This window comes from Carassius gibelio, chromosome A10 (assembly GCF_023724105.1).
Source record: "Carassius gibelio isolate Cgi1373 ecotype wild population from Czech Republic chromosome A10, carGib1.2-hapl.c, whole genome shotgun sequence".
Taxonomy (NCBI): domain Eukaryota; kingdom Metazoa; phylum Chordata; class Actinopteri; order Cypriniformes; family Cyprinidae; genus Carassius; species Carassius gibelio.
The window spans coordinates 21,893,457-21,921,219 of record NC_068380.1 but is presented as its reverse complement, the minus strand read 5'-3'; the positions used below and the strand labels follow the sequence as shown (position 1 = coordinate 21,921,219).

The 27,763-nt window shown below is 41.8% G+C and overlaps 1 protein-coding gene across 2 annotated transcripts; it reads right to left on the bottom strand.

Moving 5' to 3' along the window:
* Positions 1–20,383: 20,383 nt before the first annotated feature.
* On the bottom strand, positions 20,384–26,857 carry LOC128021565 (cortexin-3). 2 transcript variants are annotated; one of them, XM_052608878.1, is made up of 2 exons: positions 26,609–26,857; positions 20,384–22,068 (listed from the first exon to the last, which is right to left on the bottom strand). In XM_052608878.1, the coding sequence occupies exons 1-2, from the start codon at positions 26,637–26,639 to the stop codon at positions 21,740–21,742; spliced, it is 360 nt and encodes a 119-aa protein (XP_052464838.1). In that variant the 5' UTR covers positions 26,640–26,857; the 3' UTR covers positions 20,384–21,739. The 2 variants fall into 2 exon arrangements, 1 of the variants encoding a protein (XP_052464838.1); XR_008185585.1 differs by lacking the exon at positions 20,384–22,068 and adding an exon at positions 25,861–26,401.
* Between the last annotated feature and the right edge of the window lie 906 nt (positions 26,858–27,763).

Below are 27,763 nucleotides of genomic sequence, written 5' to 3'. Positions count from 1 at the left end.
AACGAATATGAACATATTCACTGGTAAAGGTGAAGGGGAGTAGCTTGAAGATGTCATGTTTCAAAATCACTTGACATCACCCAACGTTCCTCTGGAGGCAAAATGTCCTCTTAGGCTTCGGCTATGGCTGTAGGGTTGTTGTGAAGGTAGGGGCGGAGCATATGACGTTTCTCCTTTGTTACTCTAGAGTAGACCAATTCACTTTATTGAGGCATACTGCCCCCATCTGGTATGGAATGTGGAGTATGACTTGATTTTTTTGCCAGACATGACAGATGGCACCTTTAATCAGTGATCTGCTGTTGCTCAATCAATCAATCAGTCAATCACCTTTATTTATATAGTGCTTTAAACAAAATACATTGCGTCAAAGCACTGAACAACATTCATTTGGAAAACAGTGTCAATAATGCAGAATGATAGTTAAAGGCAGTTCATCATTGAATTCAGTGATGTCATCTCTGTTCAGTTAAATAGTGTCTGTGCATTTATTTGCAATCAAGTCAATGATATCGCTGTAGATGAAGTGACCCCAACTAAGCAAGCCAGAGGCGACAGCGGCAAGGAACCGAAACTCCATCGGTGACAGAATGGAGAAAAAACCTTGGGAGAAACCAGGCTCAGTTTGGGTCAGTTCTCCTCTGACCAGACGAAACCAGTAGTTCAATTCCAGACTGCAGCAAAGTCAGATTGTGCAGAAGAATCATCTGTTTCCTGTGGTCTTGTCCTGGTGCTCCTCTGAGACAAGGTCTTTACAGGGGATCTGTATCTGGGGCTCTAGTTGTCCTGGTCTCCGCTGTCTTTCAGGGCAGTAGAGGTCCTTTCTAGGTGCTGATCCACCATCTGGTCTGGATACGTACTGGATCCGGGTGACTGCAGTGATCCTCTGATCTGGACACAGACTGGATCTGGTGGCTACGGTGACCTCGGAACAAGAGAGAAACAGACAAATATTAGCGTAGATGCCATTCTTCTAATGATGTAGCAAGTACATCGGGTGTTATGTGAAGTGTTTCCGGTTCCGGTTTACCTAATTAATGCAGCCTAAAAATCCTTTAACGGATTTGGATATTAAAAGCATATTAGTATGTTATGTGTATGCCAGGTTAAAGAGATGGGTCTTTAATCTAGATTTAAACTGCAAGAGTGTGTCTGCCTCCCGAACAATGTTAGGTAGGTTATTCCAGAGTTTAGGCGCCAAATAGGAAAAGGATCTGCCGCCCGCAGTTGATTTTGATATTCTAGGTATTATCAAATTGCCTGAGTTTTGAGAACGTAGCGGACGTAGAGGAGTATAATGTAAAAGGAGCTCATTCAAATACTGAGGTGCTAAACCATTCAGGGCTTTATAAGTAATAAGCAATATTTTAAAATCTATACGATGTTTGATAGGGAGCCAGTGCAGTGTGGACAGGACCGGGCTAATATGGTCATACTTCCTGGTTCTAGTAAGATCTCTTGCTGCTGCATTTTGGACTAGCTGTAGTTTGTTTACTAAGCGTGCAGAACAACCACCCAATAAAGCATTACAATAGTCTAACCTTGAAGTCATAAATGCATGGATTAACATTTCTGCATTTGACATTGAGAGCATAGGCCGTAATTTAGATATATAAAACTAGTGTATCGATCTGCTTGATACTAAATGTACAGATCGTAATTTTTTCTTGTATCAATTCTAAAACGTATCCGACAAGGGCTTATGCTGTTGCATTAATTAGAGTTCTGACCATATGACATACTGCTTACAGGTGCACGATGATTTTCAGCTGTTTAAAAGAGCACCCTTCGCTACTCCTATTTCTGTAGGTGATCCTGCACCACTGCACACACTACGGTCTTTGCTTAAGCTATCAAGATATGGGACTGCTTGCTTGTGAGGTTTATGTAATGTCCAGCATCATGTGCTAGTCCTGCCATCGCATAGGAAGGATTCATGCTTTTGCTGGCTCCACTGGGAGCCTCCGCTGACTGAGCACGCACCTGATCAAACGTTCAAGGCTTCATACTCGTCACATTTGCCGTTGTACAGGGTCATAGCACGGGGTGTTCGAATCCTCGGAAATGCTGGAAATTAATGCAGTATTTCAAAGGTTAATCATAAAAATGCTTGGATTTAAATAAGTGCCCCGAAATGCGCACATTGGGTTAATATTTGCTTCTTACTGAATGAGTTTTGAGCTCTCTTCATCCAGTTTTATTTGCCAGAAGCCTTGATTAGTGTCTAGGACTGAGAATATCTTTGCTTTTGGCATATTGGATATCACTTCTTCTACTGTCAGTTTGTGCATCCAAGAAGTGCAGGTACGTTACCATCGATATCTTGAAATTTAATATTGTGCTTTTGGTTTCTGTAGGTGAAGGTAAGTTGAACTTGACCCACAGGTGACATCTTGTGGCCAAAATATGTAATTAAGTGACAGGTGGATTTTTGTAGTTTTCTTTGTGTTTCCAGTGACTTGAACACATTGTTGGGTATTACATTACATGCTGCCCCTGTGTCTAATTTAACGTTCTTGTTGTTTATTTTCAGGCTTTCAGTCCATTTGTCTTTTTCATTCTGTGTTTCAGTGATGACTGTGTGCATATTTTCCATTGTTTGTGTTGTCTGCACATCAATGGTTCCAACAAAGAAATCATCTTGCTCATCACTTTGTTCTACAGTCTGTATTTTACTGGTGGAGACTTGCATTCTGCACATTTTAACAATTTAATTGAGGTTCAACAATTAAAAAACAGATGCAATATGGATAAACAAATGATAAAGCTTGGCTTATTGAATATCAGATCCCTTTCTACAAAAACATTTTTGTAAATAATATGATCAATGATCATATTGATCAAATGATTTGAAGTAATGGTGCTAAATATAACATTATCCAGAGAAACAAATGTTAATGATAAATCCCCTGTTATGTTTGTACTGGCTACTGTATACAGGCCACCAGGGCACCATACAGACTTTATTAAAGAGTTTGGTGATTTTAAATCTGAGTTAGTTCTGGCTGATAAAGTTTTAATAGTTGGTGATTTTAATATACATGTTGATTATGAAAAAGATGAATTGGGATCAGCATTTATAGACATTCTGAACTCTATTGGGGTTAGAAAACACGTTTCAGGACCTACTCATTGTCGAAATCATACTCTAGATTTAATACTGTCACATGGAATTGATGTTCTACCACAAAAGACTGCTTTTTAAGTTATCTTCCTGATGTATCCAAATTCCTTAGCATATCCAAAACCTCAGAACAACTTGATGATGTAACAGAAACTATGGACTCTCTCTTTTCTAGCACTTTAAATACAGTTGCTCCTTTACGCTTAAGGAAGGTTAAGGAAAACAGTTTGACACCATGGTATAATGAGCATACTCACACCCTAAAGAGAGCAGCCCGAAAAATTGAGCGAAGCTGGAGGAAAACAAAACTAGAGGTATTTTGTATTGCTTGGAGGGAAAGTAACCTATCCTACCTATAGAAAAGCATAAAAACTGCTAGATCCAATTACTTTTCTTCTCTTTTAGAAGAAAACAAACATAACCCCAGGTATTTATTCAATACAGTCTAAATTAACGAAAAATAAAGCCTCAACAAGTGTTGACATTTCCCAACACCACAGCAGTAATGACTTTATGAACTATTTTAATAATAATAATAATAATAATAGATTTTATTTATAATGCACTTTTCATTTGGGGGAATCTCAAAGTGCTACACTAAAATAACAAGATCATAAACATCACAGATTACTAAAACATGACAGCTCAGCAATTATATGCTTTCCTAAATAAAAAAGTCTTTAGGTTTGCTTTAAAAGTGTCCAGTCTCTGTGTGACTCGCAACTGGACAGGAAGATGGTTCCAAAGCTGTGGGGCTGCAGAGCAAAAAGCTCGACCCCCCATAGTACAAAGCTTGGTGAAAGGAACTTGAAGGAGCATGCTTCCTGATGATCTGAGGGTACGATTTGAAAGTTGCAAATTGATCAAATCTTTGAGATATGATGGTGCCTGGCCGAAAATACATTTGTGAGTTAACAAAATGATTTTGTATTCAATCCGGGTAGAAACAGGGAGCCAATGGAGTGATTTCAGAATGGGGGTGATATGTTCAAATTTCCTTACTTTCATTAGGATTCTAGCCGCGCTGTTTTGGATGTACTGCAACTTTTTTATGTCCTTAGCAGGAATCCCAACAAAAAGTCCATTACAGTAGTCCAGCCTTGAGGAGATAAAGGCATGGACAAGTTTCTCTGCATCTGGAAGAGTTAACAGGGGGCGGAGTTTGGAAATTTTTCGTAGCTGATAAAATGATGTCTTACACAGATGTTTTATGTGGCCGCTGTAGGTCAACTGTGCATCAAGCTGAACCCCCAAATTTGTGACTGAGGAGGAGAGAGTAATAATCTTGCCATCAAAGAGGAACTGAGATATAGGAAAAGAACGAATCTGATGGGGGGTACCAACAAGGAGTCCCTCAGTTTTACTACTATTTAACTGTAAAAAATTTCCATTCATCCATGCCTTTATCTCCTCAAGGCATGCGGTGAGGTGAGAGATGGCTTCTGAGGGGTTAGGGACAGTTTTGATATAAAGCTGCGTGTCATCAGCATAGCAATGGAAGGACAGCCCATGTCTGCTGATGACGTGCCCGAGAGGTAACATATAGATGGTAAAAAGGATGGGACCAAGAACTGACCCCTGCGGAACACCACATGTAACGGTGGACAGCCTGGACTTACATCCTCCCAACATAACACATTCAGTTCTGCCAGACAGGTAGGACTGGAACCACTGCAGTGCAGTCCCCGAGAGTCCAACTGTATGATGGAGTCGATCCAGGAGAATAGTATGGTCCACTGTGTCGAAGGCCGCAGACAAATCCAACAGAATAAGCAGTGATGGCGATCCTGCATCAGCTGTCATCAGTAGGTCATTTGTCACCCTGAGCAGTGCTGTTTCCGTGCTGTGGGCATTTTTACTTCTAAAATCGATACTATTAGAGATAAAATTGCAACCATTCAGCCGTCAGCTACAGTATCACATCAGACAGTGCACTATAGACCCCCTGAGGAACAGTTCCACTCATTCTCTACTATAGGAGAGGAAGAATTGTATAAACTTGTTAAATCATCTAAACCAACAACATGAATGTTAGACCCTATACAATCTAAGCTCCTGAAAGAGGTGCTTCCAGAAGTCATAGGTCCTCTTCTGACTATTATTAATTCCTCATTGTAATTAGTATATGTTCCCAAAACCTTCAAACTGGCTGTTATTAAGCCTCTCATCAAAAAACACAACTTGACCCCAAAGAACTAGTTAATTATAGACCAATCTCAAATCTCCCTTTTCTGTCCAAGATACTAGAAAAAGTGGTATCCTCACAATTATTTTCCTTCTTAGAGAAAAATGGTATATGTGAGGATTTCCAGTCAGGATTTAGACCGTATCATAGTACTGAGACTGCTCTCCTTAGAGTTACAAATGATCTGCTCTTATCATCTGATCGTGGGTGTATCTCTCTATTAGTTTTATTGGATCTTAGTGCTGCGTTTGACACAATTGACCACAACATTCTTTTGCATAGACTTGAACACTTTGTTGGCATTAATGGAAGTGCATTAGCATGGTTTAAATCGTACTTATATGACCGCTATCAGTTCGTAGCAGTGAATGAAGATGTATCATATCGATCACAAGTGCAGTATGGAGTACCTCAAGGCTCAGTACTAGGGCCGCTACTCTTCACGCTTTATATGTTACCCTTGGGAGATATCATCAGGAAACATGGTGTTAGCTTTCACTGTTATGCTGATGATACTCAGCTCTATATTTCTTCACAGCCCGGTGAAACACACCAATTTGAAAAACTAATGGAATGCATAGTCGATATAAGAAACTGGATGACGAGTAATTTCTTACTGCTAAATTCTGAAAAAAAAACAGAGGTGTTAATTTTAGGACCTAAAAACTCTGCTTGTAATAACCTAGAACACTAAGTCTAAGACTTGATGGTTGCTCTGTCAATTCTTCGTCATCTGTTAGGAACCTAGGTGTGCTATTTGATTGCAATCTTTCCTTAGAAAGCCACGTTTCTAGCATTTGTAAAACTGCATTTTTCCACTGCATCTAACTTACGGCGCTGAATGGTTTAGCACCTCAGTATTTGAATGAGCTAATTTTACATTATAATCCCATTATAATCATTGTTTTCACATGCTCTTCACAAGATACTTCTGTGATTGGCTTCACTGCTCATCGCTTCATGCCCTTCACCGAGTGCTCACACAGAAACACACAAAAGCATCTGAAAGCCCCATCTATCAGCTGATCAGTCGATGTGCAGATATATTAGGGATCCACTGACGGTGACGAATCCATTTTTAACATTTCAGTACCAAATAGTATTGCAGTCGTTTGAGCACTCGGTGAACAGCATGAATTCAATTAAATTCAAATCAAGTTCCTCTTCAGGAACTCGAGCTGCATCGAGAACGTTTGGGGAACGCGTCCAGCGTGACGTCTCTGAATAACATGTATAATCAGTCCAAAGGAAGGGCGAGACGTCATAGGCGGGTGACGTCAGAGACCAGGAAGCATAAAAGCATGAGCAGCGAAGCTGGATATCAGCCTTGTGTCTTGAGCAAGCGCTCTGTGTGTGTGTCAGTCGCTATCTGTTTGTGAGTCTTATTTAGTGTCGTTTGTCCACTGATAAACTCCATTGTCAAAGCTTCAATAAAGGGAAGTTTTGGGCGAGAGCAGGCAGCGCTCAGGTTGTGTGTTTTTCCCTGCCAAAAAAAAAAAAAAGGGGTAGGGACACACGCTGCTCGTGTGTTGTCTGCTTGAGAGTGAAGCGTGCAGTGTCAGCTCTCGAGGGAGTTGACGGCTGCGATGCGAGCCTTTGCTTCACTCTCAGAAAGCTCTCTTTGAGGAGAGAGCTTTCACTGGCGTTTCTCGCGGTGCCAGTCGCTTTCGGATCTGCTGGAAGGAATGTAAGTCGGGCAAGTCCCTATCTTCTTTCTTAGCCACCAGATCCGGCGCCCGCTCTCGGTGGTCGGAAGCCCACATTTGCGGTACTTTCTCCCCGATGAGAGGGCGCGACGGCGCTGCCTGTCTTTCTCTGAGGAGATTGATGTGGAAAGGCGTCGATGAGCTCGCCAGTTACCAAAGCACCAGTCACACAAGCACCAGTTGCACAAGCATATTATGCCTAATATTAACATAAGCAGCAATAATGAAGACTGGAGCTTGCGCAGTCAGCTCTCGGGGGCTGATTGTGCTTTTCTCGCTGTTAAGCGCTCCGCTCTCGCCGGGCACGCTCTGAGGAGTGTGTCCGTGAATGCGATCCTGCAGTTGCGGTCACGCTGATGCCGAGGCACAGCGGCGGCCGCGATAGCGGGAATCGCACATGAACTGGCGAACGGGTTGGAGACGGCTCGTCTTATCTCCACCCGTGTTCACTAGATCTAGAGCTCATTCTCGAGGCTTGGAAACCAGCGCTGCAGTTTTCTTCGCCCTCTCAGACAGCTCGCTGCGGCATCCATCTTTCTCTGAGGAGACTGATGTTGTTTGTGTGACTGAGTAGCATAAAATAATATATATATATATATATATATATATATATATATATATATATATATATAAAAGACATGAGCGCTGCCGAGGCAACGCGTGTATTACAAGGTTTCATTTTTATGTGAGTTTTTCTACACCAGACCGTGTTGACTAGTCTGCTTGCTGACTACATTTAATTCTAAGGAATAAAATGACATTTATCTGACTATGTGAAGTTAGATGTACAGGGGCTCTAGGGATGTGAGTTCTTTTGTGAGAACACGTGTGTACCGCTCTTCCTCTGAGGAGGTTGAGGCGGTCAGGGGCTGCTGGGCGGAGCAGTCCCAGCCGTGTTCCAGCCCCACGTGCCGGGGGTGTCACTTTTGTACTCCGCAGACGCTAGAGTCAAAGTGGCGTTCCCAGGCCGAAGGCTTCTAGTGGAAAGCAGTTCTATGGACCGTTGTTTTCGCTGGATAGCCTTCATCATAATGTCCTGACGCCTAGGACGTTTTGAGGGTCAGCTCCCTCTGGGGAAGAGTGGTGTACACCGCATTAAACGGTGCCCGTCTCTCCTCAGTGCCCTCAGGAGATCGTTCTGCCAACCCTGCTGGTGTTCCAGGCCGCAGCGATCTCCGGCGAGCGCTTCTCTCAGTTACCGCCCGGAAACGTAGCGGTGCTGAGAGGCTTGCTACCTCTACGGAGGTCTCTAGAGCAGCTGGTACGGTCGTCCCCTGCCGGTCCACTGCTTCAGGGCACCGAGCTAGTGACTCTAGGCGCACCAGAGGCCAGTCTCGCGAGACTGGTTCCCTTAGGAGGTCACATGGCGGTGTGGGAGCCCCTGCCAAGTGTACTTCATGGGGTCCTGCCCCGAGCAGGCTCTTGTCTAGTCTTCCTAGCAGTTGATGTGGGTCTGAGGACCGTAGTTTTTAGGAGACTTCAGCTATGAGAGTCCTGATGCTGCGGCTCAGGACCTTGGAGGGCAGGCCCCTCTGGGGAAGAGTGGTGTACACCGCATTACACGGTGCCCGTCTCTCCTCAGTGCCCTCAGGAGATCGATCTGCCAACCCTGCCGGTGTTCCAGGGCGCAATGGTCTCCAGGGAGCGCTTCTCTCAGTTACCGCCCGGAACTCTCTCTGAGGAATGGAGACCATCGAGGTGGTCCCTCCTTGAGTTGCAGAGTCCAGGTCCTACAGCCGGTACTTCACTGTTCCGAGGAAGGATGAGGTGTTGTGTCCTTTTCTAGATCTGTGCTTTTTGAACCTCTCAGTCAGGGGACTGAAGTTTAGCACGACTGCACAGGCCAAGTCTGAGGACTGGTGTGTCATGATCTATCAAAAGATGCACTTATCTCCATCCTTCTTCATCGGAAGTTCCTGAGGTTTGCTTTTGTGGGCAAAAGCCTACCAGTAAGGATCTTCCACTGGCCTTGCACTCTCACCCCACACTTTCCCGACTCAACCACATTGTTGATTGGTTGATATCAGCTGAATCTAAGCCGATGGCGGTTCGGCACCGAGGTGTCGTTCTCGCTCACATGAAAGAGCTGGGGTTAAGACTTAACGCCAAGAAAAGTGTGCTTTCTCCAGTTCAGAGAACCACTTATCTGGTCATGGTGTGGGATTCGACCACGATGCAGGCAAGTATGTCACCTGCTCAGATCGAGTCGATCCTCACTGCAGTCGCGAGAGTGAGAGAAGGCTGGTCACTCACAGTCAAGCAGTCACGGAGATTGCTGGGTCTGATGGCAGCTGCGTCCAACGCGAATACTATTGGCCTGCTGTACATGAGACCCCTACAGTGGTGTCTCAAGACCAAGGGGTTCTGCCTGAGGGGAAACCCACTTCACATGCTAAAGGTCACGCGGCACTGCCTACGTGCCTTAGATATGTGGAGGAAGCCTTGGTTCTTGTCCCAGGGCCCGGTGCTGGGAGCTCCTTGTCGCCACGGTATGTTAGCGACGGACGCGTCCCTCACCGGCTGGGGTGCGGTCATGAGTGGCCACCCTGCCCGTGGTCTGTGGAGTGGTCGCCATCTGACATGGCACATCAACTGCCTGGAGATGCTGGCCGTGCTTTGTGCACTTCGTTATTTTCTCCCAGATCTAAGAGGTCACCATGTGTTGGTGTGCACCGACAACACAGCGGTGGTCTCTTACATCATCAATCAAGGAGTTCTGCACTCACGCTGTTTATACAACTAGCGTACCAGATCCTTGTGTGGGCCCAGGACGAATTCCTCTCGCTCAGAGCAGTTCACATTCCTGGGCATCTTAATATGGGAGCAGACATCCTGTTGAGGCCCGGGGAATGGCGGCTTCACACTGAGGTGATAAAGCAGAGTATGAGATGTTGGCCAGACTCGGGTGGATCTGTTTGCGACTCGAGAGACATCACACTGTCCCCTCTGGCTTCCTCTGACTCATCCAGCTCCACTGGGGCTGGACGCCATAGTACAGACATGGCCGAGGCTCCATCTGTACATTTTCCCCCAATTGCTCTGCTCTCAGGAGTTCTGGAGAGAGTGCACTGGGACGGAGTTGAGCTGCTGTTAGTAGCCCCGTTCTGGACGGGCCGGGTATGGTTCCTGGGCCTGATTTCTCTTTTTGACGGCACTCCTTGGGAGGTTCCTGTCAGGAGAGATCTCCTCTCGCAGGCGGAGGCTGCGCCCCCGCATGGAGCTTAGAGGCTGTAGGTGTTGTCTCTGAGGAGGCACAACTCTTAGCTTCTGGTCTCTCAACCGAGGTTGTAAGACCGTTCTCCAATCCAGAGCTCCCTCAATGAGGAAACTGTATGCCTTGAAGTGGAAGCTTTCACTTCTTGGTGTGGAGACCGCCAGCTCGACCCAGTTAACTGCCCAGATGGTACAGTGCTGGAGTTCCTGCAGGCTCTTTGCAGGGTTGACCCACTCCACCTTGAAGGTCTACGTGGCGGCCATGGTGGCCTACCACGCCCCTCTCGGTGGCCAGTCAGTGAGCAGAAACCCTCTGGTTACATGTTTCCTCCATGGTGCACTGAGGCTGAGGCCTCCGGCCAGAAGAAGCTTAAGCTAAGCGGTGATCAGGATGCTGTCCTAAGTCTCGAGTCCTCTGATCTCCCCTGTCCTGGGGGTCAAGACTCAATTCAACAAGATTTTTCAGAAAAATTAATACAAGAAGAAGTCAGCCAGACGATGAACATTATTAACAGCAATTATTATATGATGCCATCACACTTGTAGCAATATTTGTTAGTTCTGTTTGTTGATTAAGGGTTAGCATCATCTGGGGCATTTGATCAGATTCAACTGCAATCACAATTTATGAGATGCATTATTTGAATGCTTGGAAAAAGATGTGTTTTTAATCTAGATTTAAATAGAGAGAGTATGTCTGAACCCCAAACATTATCAGGAAGGCTATTCCAGAGTTTGGGAGCCAAATTTGAAAAAGCTCTACCAGCTTTAGTGGACTTTGTCTAGGAACTATCAGAAGTCCAGCGTTTTGTGACCTTAGGGAGCGTGATGGATTGTAACGTGGTAGAAGACTAGTTAGGTATGCAGGAGCTAAACCATTTAGGGTCTTAGAGGTAAGTAATGATAATTTGTAACTGATACAGAACTTAATAGGTAGCCAGTGCAGAGACTGTAAAATTGGGGTAATATAATATATTATATATTTTCTTGACCTGGTCAGGGGTCTAGCTGCTGCATTTTGGACTACCTGTAGCTTGTTTATTGAAGATGCAGGACAACCACCTAGAAGTGCATTACAATAGTCCAGTCTAGAGGTCATAAATGCATGAACTAGCTTTTCTGCATCAGAAACTGGTAACATGTTTGGTAGCTTGGCAATATTTCTAAGATGGAAGAATGCAGTTTTTGTCACAAGGGAAATATGGTTTTCAAAAGACAAGTTGCTGTCTAATATAACACCCAGATTTTTGACTGTAGAGAAAGTAACAGTACATCCGTCTAGTTGCAAACTGCTGTCTACTAGATTCTGTGTACTGTATTTTGGTCCAATAATTAATATCTCTGTCTTATCCGAATTTAATATGAAAAAATTATTGGTCATCCAATCTTTTACATTTTTTAACACACTCTGTTAGCTTAGATAATGTAGATGTTTCATTTGGTCTCATTGAGATATACAGTATAGCAGAGTATCTTCAGCATAACAGTGGAAACTAATCCTGTATTTTCTAATAATATTACCAAGGGGCAACATGTATATTTAAAATAGAAGGGGACCTAGGACGGATCCTTGTGGCACTCCATATTTTTCTGGTGATAAATGAGATGACTCCCAATTTAAATAAACAAAATGGTAGCGATCGGACAAGTAGGATCTAAACCATATTAGAGCCTGCCCTTCGATATCTGTATAGTTTTGTAATCGATCTATGAGTATGTCATGATCTATGGTGTCTATGGTTATCTATGGTGGTAAAACTAGCAATGAGATGCAGCCTTGATCTTAAACAAGAAGCAGGTCATTTGTAATTTCAACAAGTACAGTTTCTGTGCTATGGTGGGTCCTGAAACCTGACTGAAATTCTTCATACAGAAAATTTTTTTTTTTTTGCAGGAAGGAGCTCAACTGAGCAGACACAACTTTTTCAAAAAATTTAGATAAAAATGGAAGATTTGAATTAGGCCTATAATTTGCCAGTTCACTAGGATCTAGTTTTGGTTTCTTAATAAGAGACGAAATAACTTACAACTTAAATGGTTTTGGGACTTGACCTAAAGATAACGACGAGTTAATAATATTGAGAAGCACAGATAAACACCAGCAGACAGCTCTGGGTTCTATTCAAAGTATTTCTAGTGCCAAATTAAGACGGGGGACTTCGACCCATTCTAGACTTACGAAGCACTGAACGAATTCATAAAGGTGATGAATTCAAAACTCAAAATGCTGACTACAGCACAAACTCTAGAATCCATAGAACTGGGAGAATGGTTCACTTCCATAGACTTGAAGGATGCCTAATTCCACATACCCATCTGTCAGGATCACTGCCCGTTTCTTTGCCTTGCCTTTCAAGATCGGGTTTATCAGTTCAGGGTCCTTCAATTTGGACTGTCTCTGTCTCCAAGGGCCTTCACCAGGGTGGTAGCAGCCCTTCGTCCTCTTCAATGTGCAGGTTTGAAAATTCTGTAATACCTGGAAGACTGGCTAATTTGTGCTCCTTCTCGCATCCAAGTCATGAAGGACACAGAAATGGTGCTCCAACATGTCCAGTCTCTCGGGTTCAAAGTAAACTGGGAAAAGAGCAATCTAATTCCCAGACAACAGACCGTGCTTGTGGGAATTTAGCTAGATTCCCAACTGATGACTGCAACTTTATCACCCCAGAGAGTGGTACAGTTGGTCAGTCTAACGCAATAATTCCATCCGAACAAGAGAGTGAAGTTAATTCAGTTTCAGCGAATGTTGGGCATGATTGCAGCAGCAGCAGCAGCTGTGGTCCCACTCTGCCTTCTCAAAACCCGTCCACTACAACGTTGGTTGAACAACTTTCACTTGCATCCCAAATTACACAGACATTTAAGGATAAAGGTTACACGAAGGTGTGTCCAAATGTTACACCCTTGGAAGTCGTTACCATCACAAGGGGTTCCTCTAGGCAACATCCCAGCGAGACGGTCTGTGATAATGACAGATTGCTCTCTAACAGGGTGGGGAGCAAATATTGGCAAACACCCTTTGGTGTCTCAATTTCTCAAGGGTGCAAAACGCCTGCGACCAGGGAAAATTATGAGATCACCTGCTTTGGACCTTTCTATTGTCTTACACTCACTGGCCAAAGCACCTTTTGAACCTTTGGAGCAAGCAGATTTCAAGTTTTTGACATGGAAAACCGTGTTTCTACTGACGATATGTTAAGCCAAGAGAGTTGGTGAATTGCATGCTTTATCAGTCAGTGAAGACTGCTTGAGATGGAAGGCAGAAAACAGGGCACTGAAGGGGGTAGCACTCTCAGATATCTGTGCCACAGCCTCTTGGAGCAGCTCATGCATGTTTACAAGATTTTATAGGATTAATGTGGCAAATCCAAATCATTTTGGGTCTGCGGTTTTATCTGCCGCTAAATAAACAGGGGAGAGAAAAATATACTAGTCCCTCGTGACTCTGGTGGTATAAGTCATCCAAGGTAAGACCGTGGTGACGGTCTGAGTGAGGTCGAAATAGATCGGAAGTTATGACTATAACTATGGATCTATGAGACCGAACGATGACCGTCACCATCCTTTGTCACTCGGGACGAACTGGGGCGCTCCAGGCAAGAGGAAGTGGTTGGTTCACCTGGATGTTATATTGCCAACCCCTTAGGTCAGTCACCTGACATTGTTGATATTAGGTCTCAAGGATAGGTGGAGGAATGGCGTCATTCAAGGTAAGACCGTGGTGACGGTCATCGTTCGGTCTCATAGATCCATATTTATAATCATAACTTATGATATGCTCTGCCCTGGCAATTTTTATAGCCTGTCTATAGCTGGACGTACTGTTTATCCACGCAATTCTAAAAACTTCCAAGTTTGTTTTTCTCCATTTTGCTCTCAAGACTTGGAGTTTCTTTCTTGAGAGAGTGGGTATTACTGTTATACCATGGCACAGTACGTTTTTCTCTAACCTTTTTCAATTTGATGGGGGCAACAGCTTCTAATGTATTAGAGAAAATAGTGAACATGTTGTCAGTCATTTCGTCTAGTTCATGTGTATTTTTGGGTACAAATAGCAGTTGAGATAAATCAGGCAGTTATTTTGCAATTTATTTGCAAGTCTTTGGTGGCTGGAAAAATAATTCTGCCCAGACGGTAACACTGAGCCAAATAGTTAATATCAGTGATACGCAACATGCACGATACAAGGAAATGGTCTGTAACATCATCACTTTGAGGCACGACATCTATATCAGTAAAATCAATTCCATTGGATATAATTAAATCTAGAGTATGATTAAAATTATTAGTAGGACCGGTGACATTTTGCTTGACTCCAAAAGAGTTTATTAGGCCAGTAAATGCAAGTAACCAGAATGTCTGAGTGGAAATCTGCAAATTCTTTTAGGAATTCTGTATACGGCCCTGGTGGTCTATACACAGTAGTCAGAGCAAGAGACACAATAGATTTCTTTTGCATATCTGACAGGGTAACATTAAGCAGAAGTATTTTGAATTAGTTAAATCTGTATACTGTTTTCTGGGTAACATTGAGAATATCACTATATATTGCTGCAACACCTCCGTCACAACCAATCTGACGGGGCTCATGCTTATAACAGTAGTTAGGTGGAGTCGACTCATTTATACCAATATAATCTTTTGGTTTTAGCCAGGTTTCAGTCAAGAAGAGTACCTAAAAACTATTATCTGTTAGAGCAGGTAACAACCATAAATGGACATTGACTTGTAAGGCAGAATCAGATCAGAAACTCAACTAATTTGTGCACAAGAGTTTTATTAAGTCAAGTCAAGTCACCTTTATTTATATAGCGCTTTAAACAAAATACATTGTGTCAAAGCAACCGAACAATATTCATTAGGAAAACAGTGTGTCAATAATGCAAAATGACAGTTAAAGGCAGTTCATCATTTAATTAATTGATGTCATGATCTCACTTCATTTTAAATAGTAGCTGTGCAATCATTTGCGATCAAGTCAAATGATTGTCGCTGTAAATTAAGTGACCCCAACTAAACATGCCAGAGGCGACAGCGGCAAGGAACCAAAACTCCATCGGTGACAGAATGGAGAAAAAACCTTGGGAGAAACCAGGCTCAGTTGGGGGTCAGTTCTCCTCTGGCCAGATGAAACCAGTAGTTCAATTCCAGACTGCAGCAAAGTCAGATTGTGCAGAAGAGTCATCTGTTTCCTGTGGTCTTGTCCTGGTGCTCCTCTGAGACAAGGGGCCCTATTTTAACGATCTGAAACGCAAGTGTCAAAGCGCAAAGCGCAAGTAAGTTTGTGGGCGGGTCTCGGCGCTGTTGCTATTTTCCCTGCGGGATAAATGGCTCTTGCGCCCGGCGCAAATCTAAAATGGGTTGGTCTGAAGTAGCTTCATTATTCATAGGTGTGGTTTGGGCGTAACGTGAAATAAACCAATCAGAGCGTCATCCAACATTCCCTTTAAAAGCAGGTGCGCAAGTTCCATTATGGATTGCTATTATTATGGCGTATTTACCAGGCGCACGCCAGGAGCGGTTCACAGCCGAGGAGACTGATGTTCTTGTAAGAGCAGTGAAAGACAGAGAAGTTGTGTTGTATGGGGATGGGAGAATAATTAGCCTGAATAATTTGTAAGCTAGATTTATGCCAATTTTTTCACATCTTCGTGTCACACCACAATGATTTCCGTCATCTCATGTGTTAATATTTTTTTAGTGTAACAATTTATGATTTGCAAAAATAACTGTTGCATCTGTGTAGATTACATGAGCAAAGTGTATGCACGTTGTGCACGCTATACATTATGGTCAAGCATGCGCCCTTAAAATAGCATAATGAACAACGCGCAACGCGCCACTGACTTTAGACCAGGTTTTTTCTGGTCAGTGGCGCAATTGTTTAATGGAACAGCAAAATAGCACCAGGGATCGTTTGCGCCGGAACACGCCTCCTTTTTTGCGCTGAACCGCCCAGGGAGCGCAAGTTCATTCACTAGTTTAGCGACGTGCTTCTGTGGAGGGAAAAGCGCGCTTTGCGCGGGTGCAAAATAGGAATGACACATGCGTCGGTGTACAAAGTCAATTGCGCTGGGTGCAAGATAGGGCCCAAGGTCTTTACAGGGGATCTGTATCTGGGCTCTAGTTGTCCTGGTCTCCACTGTCTTTCAGGGCAGTAGAGGTCCTTTCTAGATGCTGATCCACCATCTGGTCTGGATACGTACTGGATCCGGGTGACTGCAGTGACCCTCTGATCTGGATACAGACTGGATCTGGTGGCTACGGTGACCTCGGAATAAGAGAGAAACAGACAAATATTAGCGTAGATGCCATTCTTCTAATGATCTAGCAAGTACATCAGGGAACTTGATGGAGGTGGAGGATTATAATGCAAATAGAGCTCATTCAAATACTGAGGTGCTAAACCATTCAGGGCTTTATAAGTAATAAGCAATATTTTAAAATCTATACGATGTTTGATAGGGAGCCAGTGCAGTGTGGACAGGACCGGGCTAATATGGTCATACTTCCTGGTTCTAGTAAGAACTCTTGCTGCTGCATTTTGGACTAGCTGTAGTTTGTTTACTAAGCGAGGCAGAACAACCATCCAATAAAGCATTACAATAATCTAACCTTGAGGTCGTAAACACATGGATTAACATTTCTGCATTTGACATTGAGAGCATAGGCCGTAATTTAGATTATTTTTGAGATGGAAAAATGCAGTTTTACAAATGTTAGAAACATAGCTTTCTATGGAAAGATTGCTTTTAAATAGCACACCTAGGTTCCTAACTGATGACGAAGAATTGACAGAGCAGCCATCAAGTCTTAGACAGAGTTCTAGATTATTACATGCAGAGTTTTTAGGTTCCTATAATTAACACCTCAGTTTTTTTTTTTTTCCAGAAAACTTCAAAAGCTTGTGGGTTTGATTCCCAGGGAACACACATAGTTGTAAAACAATGTATAGGCTGAATGCACTGTAAGTTGATTTGGATAAACGTGTCTGCTAAATGCATAAGGTTAATTATATCTCCCAAGGGTAACATGAAAAGTAATGGCCCTAGTACTGAGCCTTGAAGTACTCCATACTACACTTGTGATTGATATGATTCCTTTTCATTCACTGCTACAAATTGATGGCAGTCAGATAAGTATTATTTAAATCATGCTAATGCACTTCAATTAGTGCGAGAAAAGTTTTCTAGTCTATTCAAGAGAATGCTGTTGTCAATAGTGTTGAAAGCAGCACTAAGATTCAATAGCACAAATAGAGAGATACAACCATGCGGTACTACGGTCTAAATCCTAACTGTAAATCCTCACAGATACCATTTTATTCTAAGGAATATGATTGTGATACTACCTTTTCTAGTATCTTTGGCAGAAAAGGAAAATTAAAGATTGGTCTGTAATTAATTAGTTCTTTGGGGTCTAGTTGTGTGTTTTTGATGAGAGGCTTAATAACAGCCAGTTTGAAGGGTTTAAAGTGCCTTTTATTTGTATGTACCTGAACCCATTGTAACAGTTGAAAATGTGCATTTAGTAGTAGGATAACAAATAGGATTTGATAATTTTGCGTCTGCATCACGTAAAGCGGTAGTGATGGTGTTTTTGAAAAGGTGAAGCACTGGAAAGATGGTGTCATATGCTGAGATAAGTGTTTACAGCAGTGTTTTTTATTTATAGTCCTAAATATCAATCTAATAAAAATTAAATGTTTAATTCTATTGAACTTTAAGGAAAAATTGGCAATATGGTTATCACAGAAAAGAAAATTTAATGTTGAAGAATAAAATGATGTTGTCATGATTTTAATTACATTAATTTATAAAGTAACTATAAAGTAACTTATTTATGATGTATTCTAAAAGTATGTTTGAATGTTTATATAAGACGAAAAAGAATATATAATTTCTATTAATGATTCAATTGATATTTATTGTAAATTATAGAAGAACTTAAAAGTCAATGTCTCTCTCTCACAAACACACACTTTTGGACACATCTTTTGGTCTAGCAATGGCAGATCCTGTGGCATAAAGCACAATTCCACAATACATCCAAGAACACTTCCCATAACACCCGATGTACTTTCTACATCATTAGAAGAATGGCATCTACGCTAATATTAGTCTGTTTCTCTCTTGTTCCGAGGTCACCGTAGCCACCAGATCCAGTCTGTGTCCAGATCAGAGGGTCACTGCAGTCACCCGGATCCAGTACGTATCCAGACCAGATGGTGGATCAGCACCTAGAAAGGACCTCTACTGCCCTGAAAGACAGTGGAGACCAGGACAACTAGAGCCCAGATACAGATCCCCTGTAAAGACCTTGTCTCAGAGGAGCACCAGGACTAGACCACAGGAAACAGATGATTCTTCTGCACAATCTGACTTTGCTGCAGTCTGGAATTGAACTACTGGTTTCATCTGGCCAGAGGAGAACTGACCCCAACTGAGCCTGGTTTCTCCCAAGGTTTTTTCTCCATTCTGTCACCGATGGAGTTTCGTTCCTTGCCGCTGTCGCCTCTGGCTTGCTTAGTTGGGGGACACTGCTGAATATTGGGTTACATTACACTGTAGGCAAACCTACTGGCTAAAAGGAACATGATTGACTGCAGATATCATTATTATTAGAGTATGATTCATTAAAGAATATTTATGAATAAATTAATATTTAGCTGCTTTATCTACTTTTCCCTAAACAAAAGAGCTGTGCTGATGACATTTTTACAAGTTTAGTTTGGTTCCTTTGACAATAAACCAACTGGCCTTTGGATTACTAAAAAAAAAAAAAAAACCTCTGTGGACAACAAAAGCTTAAGATTTTTAAATGATCATTCTCCCAAACTTTTTACACAACTTGGTAATAAAGGAACTACACCACATGACGTCACATGAACGTTACCACCAGTCATTATTTAAAAATAGTTTCCCTGAGAGTTTGAGTTAAATTAGTTAGCAAAAGTGTGATTAAACACACTAAGGGCCCTATTTTAACGATCTGAAACGCAAGTGTCAAAGCGCGAAGCGCAAGTAAGTTTGTGGGCGGGTCTCGGCGCTGTTGCTATTTTCCCGGCGGGATAAATGGCTCTTGCGCCCGGCGCAAATCTAAAATGGGTTGGTCTGAAGTAGCTTCATTATTCATAGGTGTGGTTTGGGCGTAACGTGAAATAAACCAATCAGAGCGTCATCCAACATTCCCTTTAAAAGCAGGTGCGCAAGTTCCATTATGGATTGCTATTATTATGGCGTATTTACCAGGCGCACGCCAGGAGCGGTTCACAGCCGAGGAGACTGATGTTCTTGTAAGAGCAGTGAAAGACAGAGAAGTTGTGTTGTATGGGGATCGGAGAAACCCACCCAAAATAACGTCATGATTTCCTTCATCTCATGTGTTAATATTTTTTTAGTGTAACAATTTATGATTTGCAAAAATAACTGTTGCATCTGTGTAGATTACATGAGCAAAGTGTATGCACGTTGTGCACGCTATACACTATGGTCAAGCATGCGCCCTTAAAATAGCATAATGAACAACGCGCAACGCGCCACTGACTTTAGACTAGGTTTTTTCTGGTCAGTGGCGCAATTGTTTAATGGATAAGCAAAATAGCACCAGGGATTGTTTGCGCCGGAACACGCCTCCTTTTTTGCGCTGAACCGCCCAGGGAGCGCAAGTTCATTCACTAGTTTAGCGACGTGCTTCTGTGGAGGGAAAAGCGCGCTTTGCGCGGGTGCAAAATAGGAATGACACATGCGTCGGTGTACAAAGTCAATTGCGCTGGGTGCAAGATAGGGCCCTAAGACTGAGAGCGACTAGTGGATGAGTTTACTTGTTCACTGTGATGAACTTTAATGTCCCAGACAACCTCTGGAGTCCCATTTAGACACTTACTGGAATCCGCCTTTTCCAACACAAATAAAAAAATAAAGTGATAAAATCCCATGGCTATATTAGCAATCATTTTATGTAGTAGAATAAAACATGAGATTCTTAAGCTTGAGTTCACCACAGACCTTATTTCAGTTATTTAACATAAAAACACATTTAAAAAAAAAAAAGAAAAAAGAAAAATATAAATATATTATTTTTTTTATTTTTTAATCACCTTAGCAATGGCTGACTTAATGACTAATGACAATAAAACAGGAAATGACATTTAAATAGCTTTGGAAATGTTTTTATTAATTATCTTTTTGAAACACAAATGAGGTTGTGACACTAATAAAACAAAGCATCATAATTCAGAATCATCTCAGTTTGAATATACTGTTGCTATGTTTCTTAGATTTATTATTCCTCTGTTTTACAGCACAGACATTTATTTCTAAACAGTATGAAGGTCTAAATACAATGATTTGAGGCTCCACAAACTGTACAGAAGCTCACAGGCAGAGCTGTTTAGGGTTTGTATCAGCGCTTCATGAGGATCGATGAAAACTGTCTGTTCACTCCAACTCCAGCATTTTCAGTATTTTAAACACAGTTTACACAACTGAGCAGCTATCAACATTTGAATGATTCTTCAATCTTTGTCATGACACACATGATAAAACGTCCTTTACTAAGTGCTCTAAAGCTTGTCGGCTCTTTCACAGTGACAGCAGGGGTACGATGAAGTAGTGCAACAAAAATCTTCACGATCATCTGTGAGATGAGCTATGATCGACAGGGCACAGGAGCTTCAACATCATTATTAGTATGTGATTATCAGCTCAATGAACATGGGTTTTCAAGATTAGCGGTCGACTCAAATGGGTTGAGAAACTTCACATTATGACGTGTCTCCAGCTGACAGCTTCGCGGGTTAAGGCTTACGAAACTACAGTCTAAGGATATACAGGTAGAGACGTGATCTAAGATCAGGGTATTTCTTGTGCTAAGGCTGACAAATCCTGCAGTTCCTGAATGAATGAGCTTTCAGATGTACAGAGTCTGTGAAGTGAGCCACAACAGCTCATCTAAAAGCCTATCCTAACTGTGTACTCACATCAGCTAGAGCTTTCTATGAAGGCTCAGGACGTGACCAGAAGCTCTGCAGTAATTGCCAGTAATGAATCATGTAAACTTTGACAGTGGCCGATTACAGTGCACCTTTTTTTTTTTAAGGCTATTTTGACAAAAGCGTCACAAGTGTTTATGAAGTGCTTATAAACGGTCTCTTCTAGAGATTTGTACTTGGCAGTTAACGACAGCACAGATACATGAGAAAATGAGGGCTGTATTTAGGAGGATATAAAAGAGGGCTACCCTGTGATCAAGATCCATTCAGCCAGGAATAAAGCACTGCACACTCATTTTCTGAAACATCTTGTATGTGTGGATGGCAGTGAGTGCAGTGTGTGTGTGTGTGTGTGTGTGTGTGTGTGTTAGTCGTCTCCTCAAGGTTGTGGCAGAGCTGCTCATATGCAGGAGTTTTCTTGATGTATTTCTACACAGTGTCGTGTGTTTGTGTGTGACTTCAGGATGGCCAGTGTTCTGCAGGAGTGTGTGTCTTCATCACTGTATGTGTGTGTGTCTCTATGCCAGAGTGTAATCAAACTGGCCCTTCTCGAGGCCGTCCAGACCGTCTGCCCAGGTGGAGGTGGGCATGCTGCGGTAGGGGTCCAGCAGGATGCGGAAGCAGCGCACGATCAGCATGCAGAGGAAGACGAAGAGGAAGATGACGAAGGCAAAGGTGGTCTTCTGCTCCAGGGTCATGCCGGCTCCCGCCACAGGCCCCCCCGTCTGGAGGGAGGAGGTGAACGGCTCGGCCTCCATCAGCCAGGACATCTGCAGCGGCTCGTCCCACAGCAGACGCTCACGCATCCTCACACGCAGGGGCCCCACATCCTCCACGTAGACCTCATCTACACACACACACACACACACACACACACACACACACACACACACACACAGACAGAGACTGAATGATCAAACCTGTGACACTTCCACTATAGCTTCCTCACTAAACAGCTGCAAGTAACTGTCAAATCCAAGCGTGGACTTCTTCATTATCTGACTCGGCTCGGTGTTCATCTTCAGTTCTCTCTTCACATCAGTTCAGTCAGTGTACTGTTTGAGTGCATGAATTACTCCGGGATATTGGTTTGTTTGAACTCCGAGGGAGTGTCAGACACATTAAACAAGTTAACAGCTTAAGTCATTTGTAGATTAATGGATATTGGAGACGCGAACCGTTTAAAACGATTCAGTTCGATTTGGTGAACTGGTTCAAGAAGATCTGGTTACATCGAATGATTCGTTCGTGAACTGGATATCACAAACTGCTTTGTTTTGAACTATCTCTCACACAGACACGGAAGAGAAGACAATGCTGAATAAAGTCGCCGTTTTTGCTATTTTTGGACCAAAATGTATTTTCGATGCTTCAAAATATTTAACTGACCCTCTGATGTCACATGGACTACTTTGATGATGTTTTTCTTCTCTTTCTGGACATGGACAGTAGACCGTACACACAGTTTCAGTGGAGGGACTGAGAGCTCTCGGACTAAATCTAAAATATCTTAAACTGTTCTGAAGATAAACGAAGGTCTCACGGGTTTGGAACGACATGAGAGTGAGTTATTAATGACATAATTTAGATTATTGGGTGAATTCACCCTTCAACAATGCACTTCTTCTCAGCACTGGGCATTGTAGCCAATGTTGAATCCATGATCAGAGTTTGGTTCAGGGCATGCTTATATACTCAACAAATCTACTCATCATAACCAACATATGCAGACACAAATAACAATGTCATTATAAAGTATAGATGGTTTCAATGATCATAAAAGGAGTTTTGGCCAAACTTGCACTGAACTGAAGTAACTGACTATTATTTTAAGTATGAAACTTTCTATACATAACATCCAAATCCGTCACATCATGTAACCTGATGGACATACTTGGTACTAAAAAAGACACTGATCCTCAGGTGGTTTTCTGTGTAAGTGATCAGAGACGGAGTGAAATATGAACAATTACAGACTACTTTAGGCTTTGGGTGTGCATTTAAATGAACAAATACACACAGAAAAATGTCCGTCAAACTGTCTGTCTCTGCAAGTTTTCCCTTATATGCAGTCAGGTATGTCTTAAGATAACAAACACTTTGGGAAAGTTATCAAATGCTGTATCAAATCTGTACATTTGGTCTTAAAGTGACAGCAGACTAAGAAACCTGCTGCTGTTTCTGTCATTTAGATTTAATCAAACAACAAAAGGAAACGAGAGAATAATTTACTGCTCTTCACTGAATAACTTCAGTTATTTTAATAAGAAGCCATGCATATGTAATTCATACAGTGAAGACTATGCAGTGTTATCTTACATTTGACTACATTATACAGTGGGCTTAATTATTTATTTAATTTGCATCTTCTTCTATTGTATTTCTTGATTTTGATTGTTTTACTGACTGTTTCATCTCACTGGTGCCTGTTGACATTGAAACTGCTCTGAAAGAACAGATTGGGTTGGGGGTCATTTTGGGGGGTTATGAATGCACATGTAGATCCACACAATTGTTCCAATGGAGGTATCCAAGGCCAAGTTATTAAATTTAAGTTTAATTCTAATAAATCTCCATTTTATGATAACCTCAAATTGTCATATGAATTAGTTGTTTGTCCATTTCTATTCCATTATTATTATTCTTCTGACAGCTACTTTATATTTGACTCGATCATACTGGCCGTCTCATGGATCTCATGGTCACAAACTCTCCAGACTGATCATTAGTCAGAGGTTAGGACTGTTTAACAGAGGTTATGGCTAGTACTATGAAGTATGCTGAACCTTGTTTACTAGTACTCCATAGTTAATGGAATTGTAGATTTGTGGAAACATAAGACTTTACTTAATCTACTTGAGAAAATAATGTCAGAGTAAGTCAGAATAAAATCAGATGTAACAATTTATTGTCAGACAGGTAAATATGTATAATGCCAATTGCTTAATCAATTCAGAGATATCAAGTTAAATCAATACAAGACATCAATATCTCAAAATACATCTAAAAAAATAAAAGATGCATACCTGACTTCTGGAAAATAAATAGTATAGTGTGAACACTACTGGCTCATCTGACTACAGAAGACCCTGATCCTCTTGAAACATTCACTTAAATACTCAGACCAAGACAGACATCCTCCAAATAAAGACAGGAACAAACCATTGGAATTGCCATTGATCAAGCAGAGTTTACACTTTTTGGGGACGGATGCAAAATTAGCATGAAAGACTACACAAAATATCTCTAAACTCATAAAATCTGTATTAACTTTATTCTGCGTCTTGTAAGATTGATTTGACTTGAGACAAATGATTCCAAACAGGACTGTGAATATCACTTCATTCATTATGCTGCTGGTCATTCTGAGTGAAGGAAGTGAAGGAAGTGGACGAACAGATGTATAGGTGATTGTGTAACTGTGACTTCAGCAATTAAACTCATACTGACATGATCAGGGACTAAATTAAAAGTAAACAGCCATTTCCCAAAGGTGAGAATCCTTCAGAAGGACAGCAGACTTCCACAACAAATCTACTTTTATTCCATGTGAATCTGTAGTATCACTAACATGTGTCAGCTGGTGTTGATCAGTGTCTGTGCAGACAGTCTTATGATTGATATATTCTTCCTTATTACCTAATAAAAACCCAGATGGAGAAAACAGGTCATTTTGGCAGCTAGGTTTCAACGAAAGCCAGATTTTGAGAGTTCTGAACAGTACAGTCTTTTTAAAGCACAATCACCTGTTAAAACGACAAAAGATCAATGACGATATGATTTCTAAACTCGTGACCCCAGATTTGAGAATAATTAAATAGACGAGTCCACTAGGTAGTGCACACGAGCCGAAAGCACCCAGCTGTAGCTCCTTACATGCAATCAGTTTCCAGAAATAATCTAGCTGGAATCAGATAATATTGCATTTTAAAATAATAATGATCCGATTACAGTTAGTCTTTTTTTGAGCGAATTGGCAGTTAATTCACTGATTCTCACTAATTATCCTTTCTTTCCTCAGCTGACGAATGCACTTTTCTAACAGATATTTCAAGATAACATTGTCTTGTAAATTCAACAAGTTTTGTGGTGATCAAATATATCAAATTAACATGAACATATTTAATGCAAAGTAATGCATAATAAACATCTTTAATGTAGTTTGAAATCTGTGCCAGGCTATAAATGAGACCAATGACAGATTTCGATCCTTAGTTAAATTTAGTGTTGCCACATTATGGATGATACTTATTTAAATGTGTTCCCTTCATCCTGATATCTGCTCTCACACACCTTCATCCAGTGAGGAGCTGAAACTGTTAATAACGGATTTCACTGCAGTCAAACTAAATCTACCACAGCCTTCATTCCTGACCTCTGGAGCACAGAAATACAGCCGCTGAGCTCTAACAAGAGGAATATGGAATGTGTGATGCTCCAAAACACTGTACACTATATTCAAGGGCTCAAAGTTTCCTATGAGAAGTGGTGAATGAATGCAAATTATACTGCAGTAAGGGTAAGCAGGAGAGAGAGAGAGATGTAGTGTAGTTCACTTCAGCAGTGTGGGATGCAGAGGTCACTGCGTCTCTATTAACAGACAAGATCACTTCAGCTCACCGGTCATCTGTCCAAATCACTCATATTACACAGATTTTAGTGTTGAGACATCAACTGCAGTTTACATGAAAACAAGAATCTGAAAGTGATCTGCATAAGCACGTGTTCACATCACATTGTGTTGATTATAATTTATATCACTGCAAATTTTCTGATTTAACTTTTGATTACTTTTTCCTGGTTAATTGTATTAATATGCAAGCAAAATAAGAATGAAAAGCAGGCTGTGGTTAACACACACACACACACACACACACACACACAGGTAGTGTTACTGTGAAAGTTGCTGCAGAGATTTCATAACGGTGATGTTCAGACTCATAACTGCGGAAAGAGATCAATGACCTGATCAAATATGCATAAGTCATGTTTCCACATTTGAATGATCATTAGGTGCATCTGTATTTCACACTGACTGAACTCGACAGAGAAACGCATAATGATTCATCTGAGAGAGATGTGAACTTGTGCTGAGGCGACACCCTTTTACTGCAGTCAGGAGCTGTAAGGTGAACTAGTGTGATCTTCTGCAGTGGCTCATCTCCACCCACAGCGCTCTTCTATGGAAATAAGAGCGTTATTGATCTGCAACCATCAATGGATCAGCGCTGAATGTCAACAATCTGCTTGTGTCGCGATCGATCAACAAGTGAAATGACGAGAGTCGACACAAACAGCCACCCAATACAATGAAATAATCAATCACATATCGAAAAGATATGCAGATGACCACTAGTGAATGACATTTCATGATATTTGACTCGCACCTTTGTCTCCAAGTGAGAATGTGGGATCCATTTCCACAGTGAGAGTCAAATCCAGCGGTCTTCGCCCATTCTACACATCCACATCAGTCCACAGACGGCGGACAGAGCCGACACCGAGCGATTCACCGGTCGCTTTAAAATAACAAAGGAAGAAATAATACTGCTTCGTCTTGTAGAAGCGTGAACGCGATGCTGCGGCGCACACGCTCGCGCCCCAGCTGTGTGTGCGCGTGAGCGAATCTTGCCGTGGTGTTGGTCCGAACCGAATTGATTCATTTGGATGAATCGGTTCGTGCTGAACTGAACTCTTCTCTTCTTTAGGGTAGCAGTCACCAAACCCACTTATTATTTATCTACTTATTTATTTATTTTACTTAACTGCACCCCCCCCCCCCCCCCCAAAAGCGACCTAATGATTTATTTTAAATATTTGAAACAGTTCAAAGGAATCAATTCTCTAAAATGAAGAATTCCCAGACTGAATTTGAGGCGTACTTAAAACTGAAAGATTAAAATGAAGAACAATTTAATCTGCAACAAATAGCATATTTTCTCCTCAAGGTCAATTGGTATATACAAAAAAACAAAAAAAAAAACAAAAAAAAAAACAACAACAACAACAACCAACTTGTAGATTCTATGGTACGCTAATAAGACCATAAAACCTAGAAATGTTATTTTAGGGATTATTTCTACCTAATCTAACCCATAAATTTCATTTTATTACTATAACAAAATGAAGTGTGATCAGATTAATATTTTGGGGTTTGATTAAAATCAAATAAATTTGATGTTACCAGCTGAAAAACTGCACATATTTAATGATGAAAACACTTAAAGGTGCACTAAGCAGTAAGCAATATTTGAAAAATGCTTCTGATCATCGTCTCAGACCGGGTCCTAAAACACACTCTCTGCCAATCAGCAGTAAGGGGCGTGTCTCGTGATGAGCGGGAGAAGAGAAGGGATGCACTGCTGTGAGGGCACAGGACAGATATTAGCAGCTGTCAGTGCCCTTTCTAGGCATTAGTTATAGGCGGACTTCTAGGGTGCCACCTACATACTGGCACTATATTGCTGTTTTATAGCAGGGTTTTGATAAAGAGTAGCATGGTCACCCTGAAATATGACTGCCGTCCCCACTGGATCCCTCAA